Source organism: Tauraco erythrolophus, chromosome 2 (assembly GCF_009769465.1).
Source record: "Tauraco erythrolophus isolate bTauEry1 chromosome 2, bTauEry1.pri, whole genome shotgun sequence".
Lineage (NCBI taxonomy): Eukaryota > Metazoa > Chordata > Aves > Musophagiformes > Musophagidae > Tauraco > Tauraco erythrolophus.
The window spans coordinates 71874911-71882855 of NC_141466.1; the positions used below are offsets into that span (position 1 = coordinate 71874911).

General features: G+C 58.1%; 1 protein-coding gene across 5 annotated transcripts; it reads right to left on the reverse strand.

Annotated features, from left to right (window-relative positions):
• Positions 1-397: 397 nt before the first annotated feature.
• CHRNA2 (cholinergic receptor nicotinic alpha 2 subunit) lies at positions 398-4856 on the reverse strand. 5 transcript variants are annotated; one of them, XM_009977375.2, is made up of 6 exons: positions 4769-4856; positions 3725-3879; positions 2918-2962; positions 2610-2719; positions 1054-2152; positions 398-523 (listed from the first exon to the last, which is right to left on the reverse strand). In XM_009977375.2, exons 1-6 carry the CDS (start codon positions 4854-4856, stop codon positions 398-400), a joined length of 1623 nt encoding a protein of 540 aa, XP_009975677.2. The 5 variants fall into 5 exon arrangements, with proteins under 5 accessions (XP_009975677.2, XP_086480676.1, XP_086480683.1 ...); XM_086624550.1 differs by lacking the exon at positions 4769-4856 and having other exon boundaries at positions 3770-3838; XM_086624557.1 differs by lacking the exon at positions 4769-4856 and having other exon boundaries at positions 2933-2962; positions 3725-3748.
• Positions 4857-7945: the final 3089 nt, after the last annotated feature.

Genomic DNA, 7945 nt, shown 5'->3' on the forward strand with positions numbered 1-7945 from the left:
TGCGGCTGTGAGGTCCTCTCTTCTTGCCCAGCACGTTGGAGTCACAACCAGACGCAGCTCTTGGGTTTTGGGTAGGACTTGCGGCAGTTCATGGAAGCAGGTGGGTCTCTTAGATGCCTCCAGCCTGTGCTTGGGCAATGGAGAAGCTGTACTGTGCCTTCCTCCACGCCGGGATGGCTGCCACCACCCCGGGCAGGATGTCAGGCAGCCGTCCCTCCCCACCACCCCCAGGTCACCTCTCAGCACAGCCGTTGCTTCACCCTTCATTTCCCATCCAAGGTTCCTCCAAGGTTGTCCTCCCAGGGAGAGGCAAGGGTCTGGCTGGACGTGGGCACCGCCATGCCCGCTCCCCGGGAGGAGGGACCACACCCATCCCCACCACAGCCTGGCCCAACCCCTAGATCATCCCCGCCAGGTAGGGCGGGAGGAAGAGCCCCACAGTGCCCAGCAAGCAGACGATGATGAACATCCAGAGGAAGATGCGGTCGATCACCATGGCCACGTACTTCCAGTCCTCCTTCACCTGCCGAATGGAGAGGGGTTGTGAGCGCGGGCAGAGGGTGCAGCCCACCATTTCTGAGGACTCCTTGGGGTTAGGAGACCACTCTGGGCTTCCTCTGCATCCTCTCAGGGATGTCTCAGGGTGAGGAGATACCCTGTGTCTTGGGAAGTCCCTGGAGCAGCAGGGCTGGGGGGATGGACCTCTCCAAGGAGGCTGCTCGGGACAGAACTAATCCCACACAGGGTTTTCTGAAACCACCTGGGTAGAAGTAGGAGTGCAGCCTCCGGGCAGGGTGCGAGGGCAGGACAACACGGGAAGGAGAAGGATCTCCAACATCCCCGATGGGGTCTGGAGGAACTCTCAACTGACCCCGTGGAGTGGGCATCTCCCAGGAGGGGGTCGTTGATCTCCTTGACTTTGACTCCTCAGCAGCCAGAGAACCAACCGAGGGTCCCAGCACTGACCCCTCTCACGGAAGTACGAGTGTCAGGAGGCAGCACCCAGCGTGGGAGACCCCCCTCACCCCCCAGCCCTCGGGGCCACCCACTCACCGAGAAGTCAGCATCTTCGGCTCGCAGGTGGTCTGCGATGTACTGCACCCCTTCCAGGGCCTTCAGGATGCTGGGGGACAGCGTCAGCCCCTGCTCCGAGCCCACCTCCTCCTCCTTGGGGGACACTCGGGGTGCTGACCCCCCTGACACCTTCCCCGCTTGGCGCCCGCAGCTGTAGCGGCAATGGGTGCCCTGGCCATGGGAGTCCACCTGGGACACGCGGTTGGGATACGTCTTCTCCTCTTCCTCCTCCTCTTCTTCTTCCTCCTCCTCCTCCTCCTCCTCCTCTTCCTCCCACTTGTCATCCACATCAGTCTCCAGCCAACACCGAGAGGTGCTGAGCCTTGTCCCCGGGAGGTCATACTGCCCCGCAGTCCCGTCGGGGGGTGGCAGGGCTGGAGGTCGCTTCATAAACAGCCATCGAGGGATGAAGTCGAGGAAGAAGCTCCGCACCCAGTGGGGCATGGTGTGGGTGCTGGGGGAACGGTGGTGGACATTGAGGACAAAGACAGTGATGATGATGGAGAGGGTGACGAAGATCATGGTGAAGAGGAGGTACTCGCCAATGAGAGGGATGACCAGTGAGGTGGATGGGATGATTTCCGTGATGAGCAGTAGGAATACGGTGAGGGACAGCAGGACAGAGATGCAGAGGGTGATCTTCTCCCCGCAGTCAGAGGGCAGGTAGAAGACCAGCACGGTCAGGCAGGAGATAAGCAGGCAGGGTATGATGAGATTGATTGTGTAGAAGAGCGGAAGGCGGCGGATGATGAAGCAGAAGGTGATGTCGGGGTAGATCTCGGTGCAGCAGTCATACTTCTTGGAGTTATAGGTGCCGATGGCATTTATGATGGCCCACTCGCCGCTCTCCCAGTAATCCTTCAGGTCCACGTGGTGCTCCATGTTCTCCAAGTCAATCTTGGCCTTGTCATAGGTCCAGGAGCCAAACTTCATCTTGCAGTTCTGCTGGTCGAAGGGGAAGAAGGTGACATCGATGCTGCACGAGCTCTTGTAGATGGCAGGTGGCACCCACTTCACCTTCCCGTTGAAGAAGAGGTGGGCCTTTGTCATGTGGGTCACAGCGAACTCCCCATTGGCGCTGCAGGTGTGGAAAGATGTGAAGGTTGGAGGAGGATGAAGTATTTCCCCCAAGAAATAGAGCCAGGAGCTTCCTCAGCTCTCAGGGCTGGTGTGAGCCTTGATTTGAGGCTATGGCCCCGTTGTGCAACCCCGCATGGTGCTGGGTTTATCATCCTGAGCATCACCCGGAGCATAGAAATGAGTGGGAGCATGAGCACTGGACATGGGGAGACAGATGCAGACTGACTTAGTAGTGGGATGGGATGGGATGGGATGGGATGGGATGGGATGGGATGGGATGGGATGGGATGGGATGGGATGGGATGGGAGGCAGGAGGCCCATGGGGGCTGGCAACACCAGAGAGCTACTGGGATAGGAGGGGATGGGATGGGATGGGATGGGATGGGATGGGATGGGATGGGATGGGATGGGGTAGCCGGCCCTAGAGATGCCTCATCTCAGCAGCATCACTCACTTGTTGTAGAGCACAATGTCGGGGATCCAGATCATCTCAGAGGGCACGCGGATGGAGGTGACATTGTCAAAGTCCACCGGGTCCCAGCGCAGCTTGTAGTCACTCCACTCCTGGAGGGAGACATGGAGGGGAGGGCGTCAGGTGGCCCTGGGTCTAGTGGGACCGAGCTGCCCAATGCCTCCTGCTCTTCCTTCTCCTCCCACAGGAACAGCACAACAGAGATGACACCAAGCCCCCCTAGGCAGGATCTCATTGAGCCCTCCTTGACACGCTTCTGCTCTTGCTCCAGAGAGGGAACAGGCTCCTACCTGCTTCAGCCAGACATTTGTGGTCATCATTTGGTTCTTCTCATCCTGCAGTGGAAAAGAAGGAGAGAAGAGAGGAGACAGGCAGAGAGAGCCCAGGGGTTTGTCCCACCAGTGCATCGGCCCCTGAATTACTGCTTTCACTTTCTGCCCTCTGCTTTTGGGGATCAGCTCCTGGGAGCAACTGGTACCAGTCCAAGTCCAAGGAGACGCTAGGTTTCCCTGTGACATCTGCTCACTAGATGGCAGCAAGAAATAGCATTTTTACAGCGAACAGCTCTGAGCCAGCAGTTCAGGTGCTCTGTCTGGCTCATCAGCCAGCGGCTTATGGACGAACAAATGCACGTGGACAGATGGGTAGATGGACAGACGGATACAGGGATAGATGGATGGATGGATGGATAGATAGGTGGACAGATGGATAGGCAGATGGGTGCATGGGTGGACAGATGGGTGTGCGTGGGAGGAATGAGCGAGGGAGAGATGGACAGAGAAGCCCAGAGGTGCCCCTGGAGCAGATAAATGGTGGATAAGGACATGGCAGGGATGGAGATCTGCAGTTTTCCTTGATGGTCTCCTGCTGTCAGGTGAAGGGAGGATTTGGGATGGAGAGGAGGGGTGCGGACTGCCCTGCTCATTGGAGGTCTGGGGGAGGCAGAGTGGGTGGTTTGTCATCTGCTGGAGAAGGCCCAGAGGTTGCTGGTGCCCGAACTCGACCTCCCACCGGTGTCCCCAGGCTCTGGTCTGGCAAACCAGTAGGATCAACTGGTGAAAAGTCAGATGCCACACGGGCCTGGGGATCTCACGCACCACATCGATCAGCTGCGCAATGGAGAGCCCGAATTTCACGATGACCACGTCGGAGGTGTTGGGTACCGGCCGCGACCACCGGTTGTAGCCAGTGAAGAGATGCTTGAAGAGACGCTCCTCGGCGTGGTTGCCCGGCTGCTCCCGCAGGCAGGTGGCTGTGGGGAGACGGGAATGGGGTGAGGGAGGGCTCACTGACCCCTCTCTTCCACACCCCTGCACCCCACTGAAATGGGGTGTCCATTCTGGGCAAGCCCGCTCCCTGCTACAGCAGCAGGGAAGGACCGCAATGCTCTTGGCTCTGCCTGGAAGTCGTTGACGTTGGTCTGGTGGAGCATCACTCAGCTGTCCTTCCTCGCTGCAGAGCCCCATAAATTTCCACCAGCAAGCTGAGGGAGGCTGAGAGAGGGAGAGATGGGGGGTGGGGAAGGCTTTGCAACGGCAAAGTGCAACCAAGGAGATGTTATATGGGTGGCTCTGCCTTGAAGAAGGGTGGGTGTATGGCCCCGTAGCATGCCCCATGCCCCGTGCGAGCTCTTCTCATAAGCCCAGGTTGTTGTATTTTGGCCAGAGACAATGTTCTGAGCAGCTTCAAGGGTGCTGGGGAGGGCTGGACCCAAGCAAAGGGACAAGCAAGATACTCCCAGCTCCTGGGAGGTCTTGTGTTAACAGGGGGGTGGAAGCAAACATCATTTTTTTCCCATCCCTCCAACCCTTCTGCTTGCACAGGATGGATCTGGGGTCCCAGAGGTGCATCCCTTGGGACACCAAGGGTCTGGATATTGTCAAGGTGCTCTGCAAAGACATGAACCCCGTCCTTGCACGGTGCGTGGGTGGCGACACCACGCCAGCATGGAGATGGGGGACGCTGAGAGCCTGTGTGTGGGTAAACTGGGAGAGAACTGGTTTTCCATGTACATGCACCACAGTCCCCTCAGCTTCCCCTCCCCTCCTCAAATTTAGCCCCCCCCCAGGTGACACCCATGGGAAGGCAGGGCTCAGGCCAAGGAAATTCAGGTACCCCAGGGAAAGCAGAACCACTCTTACCCGTCTGGAAGGTGATGAAGGACCATACGACGAGGGGGATGATGCCATGGGATAGCTGCCCCATCCTCCTGGTACTGGTGTCCCCCATGGACCCCCTCCCTGGAGCAGTTTGCAAAACCCCCCAGGAGGGACCAGAGGGAACGATGAGCTGAGGCTGTGGTGGGAGAAGCAGCTCAGCAGAAAAAGCCACCACAGGGGACCTTCAACGGAGTGTCCTGCGTGTCCCCAGCGTTAGCGAGCGCTGGAGGAGCCATGGATGGAGCTGGATGTGGGCTGGGAGAACCTCAGCAGGGACACAGGTGGGCCAGGGTGGGTGGGTGGTCTGGGATGCTCTGCTGAGCCGCCCGCCCCAAATTTCATTCCTGGGAAGACAGCAGAGAGCGGCACCATCACTGCAATGCCGCTGCGACATGGGTCTGGGAGGTGACAGTCCTGCTGCCGTCCCCTCCAAGCCACTCCCAGCTGCCAGCAGGGCTTGGAGCTGGTCCAAGCTGCCACCATGGCAGGGTCAAGGGCAAATGGCCCCAAAGTATCTGCTGCCCCTTTCACCAGCGCTTTTGGGGCAGGCAGGGCATGGACCCGGGCTTTGACTGCCGGGGGTTAAAGCGATGGGAGCCCAGTCTACCCCAACATGATTTAAAAGAGATGGAGCCCAGGGCTCCAAACCTTTCTGGGGTCATTAGAACCATCCTTCTGCCCTCCCTGACTCGAACCTTCTTCATGCCTTGAGAGCAAGGGAGGGGGAAACATCTCAGCTGCTCCAAGAGACTGCGCTGCCCCAAATGGGCTCCCAGGGCTGGTTTCTCCAGGAGCCCTTGCTTCTGAGAAGAGGAATCATAGGATCATAGAACAATTTGGGTTGGAAAGGACCTTCAAGATCATCCATTTCCAAACCTGTTTGCCACGGGCAGGGACACCTTCCACTATACCAGGTTGCTCAAAGCCTCATCCAACCTGTCTTTGAACACTTCCAGGAATGGGGCAGCCACAACTTCTCTGGGAAACCTGTTCCAGTGTCTCACCACCCTCAGAGGGAAGAATTTCTGCCTTAGATCTCATCAAAATCTCCCCTCTTTCAGTTTAAAGCCATTGCCCCTTGTCCTGTCGCTACACACCCTTGACCAAAGGTGGAAGGATCATCCTTTCACCATCACCCTCAGCCATCCATCCATCCATGCATCTATTCATTCATCTGTCCATCCATCCATCCATCCATCCATCCATCCATCCATCCATCCATCCATCCATCCATCCTCGCATCCATTCATGGATGTGTTTGGTTCCCCTCCCTGGCAAAGCACATCCCTGCAAGGGGAGAAATCACTTTCACTGCAGAGACCCCAAAATCTGCTCCTGCTGACAAAGTGACTCCTCCACACCCAACCCATGGCCCCGGGAGCAGCTTCCCCTCTACAGGAGGCAACTGCTTTCATCCCCAAAACAATGGAGGTTCCCAGCCCAGCACTGATGTTGCCAAACAAGAAACTCCTTTAGCTTCAATTCCTCCCCAACCCGGTAAAACTGTGACGCCCTCCTGAACCCATCACCCACCGTCTACTGCGCAGTTTTCGAGTGATTAACGCACAGAGGGTGGAGGGGGTGGGAAACGGGAGGAGAAACGATGGCCACTGCGCTGAGCTGGAGAGAAAATTATGGGTGTGCTTCTCCTGGCTGAGATATTTCAATATCCCGGAGAGCACGGGGGGGTGCTGGGGAAGGTGCTCCCACTCCGGGCTTGGTTATAGCAGCTCTCCCCTGCTCTCCCCTCCCCTCCTGCCTCGGCCCCCCGCATCCGAACTGTCTCCCTGATGGATTTCCCGGTGGGTCCATGAACGCACTGCGCGGGTTTGGAAGTGCTGACCCCACTCCGGGGACCTCCCAGGACAGCTCCTTGGTGGGAGCTGCTGACCCCTGGTGTGGTGGGATGCAGACACCTTCGGAGGTCAAAGTGGAGGAGGGCAAAGCAGGGGGATAAATCACTTATTTATGGGATTTTTACAGGGAATGATGAGGGATTTGAGGTTTTAAAGGAGAACTTCAGGCAGAGGTGGGAAACTTTCCCCGCTGCCGCCTCCCCATCGCTCCCTGCACCGCAAATGGCTTTAATCATGGGTATTCTCAGGGAAAACGGGCTCCTTTTCCATCCCACCCAGTCCGGACCCAAAGCACCCCCGTACCTGCTGCGGGGAGAGGCGGGAGGGGTCCCCGGAGCCCCGCCGCGCCCTCAGCTGTGGAATGCTGTGCCACCGAAGGCTCCGGTGAGGACTGGGGCTCTGGCGAAGGATGGCTCAGCTCTCGCTCGGAGCGGTGACGAAGAGGGCTGGGGGAGGAGGGAGAGCCGTGGCCAGGGAAGGAGGGGAGGCCGGGGCGGGGAGCGAAGGGGAGGAAGGTTTCCCCTGGCCCTCCTCATCCTCCCACGCAGCGGTAACCCCCCCCAGTTGGGTTTGCCGGGGTTTCTGCAGTTTCTTCCCAGGCACCGGCTTGGCCCCAGGGAGAGGGAAGGGGAAGAGGATCCGAAGTGCTGGGGCGCAGCAGAGCCGGGCACGGAGCGGGGCACGGGGCTGGGGTAGTGCAGGGCATTGCAGGGGGCATCGCAGGGGTATCACAGGGGTATCACAGGGCATTGCAGGGGGTATCGCATCAGATATCGCAGGGGTATTGCAGGGGGTATCAGGGGGCATCGCAGGGGGCATCGCAGGGAGCATCACGGGGGTATATTACAGGGGTATTGCAGGGGGCATTGCAGGTGGCATTTTATGGGGCATTACACAGGGTATTGCATGAGGCACCACATGGGGTATTTTATGGAGCGTTGCAGGAGGCATTGCATGGGGCATTGCAGGGGGTATTGCATGGGATATTTTACGGGGCATTGCACAGGGCATCACAGAAGGCATTGCAGGGATATTGCAAGGGCATTGGATATTGCAAGGGCATTGCATGGGGCACCACAGGGCATTGCAGGGGGCACTGCCAGGAGTTTTGCAGAGGGTATTTTATGGGACATAGCACAGGGCATTCATGGGGTATTTTATGGGGCATTGCATGGGCATTACATGGGGCATTGCATGGGGTATCATATGGGGTATTGAATGGGGTATTTTATGGGGTATTGCATGGGACATTTTATGGAACATCACATGGGGCATTGCATGGGGCATTTTATGGGGCATCACC

What these genes read in the sequence shown, in the direction of transcription:
- CHRNA2 (XM_009977375.2), bottom strand. Translation starts at nt 4,856, where the DNA reads ATGGGGGACACCAGTACCAGGAGGATGGGGCAGCTATCCCATGGCATC. An exon ending in TTGCGCAGCTGATCGATGTG is followed by an intron (nt 2,963 to 3,724) that starts GTGCGTGAGATC and finishes TTTCCACTGCAG; the next exon opens with GATGAGAAGAACCAAATGAT. An exon ending in CAAATGTCTGGCTGAAGCAG is followed by an intron (nt 2,720 to 2,917) that starts GTAGGAGCCTGT and finishes GTCTCCCTCCAG; the next exon opens with GAGTGGAGTGACTACAAGCT.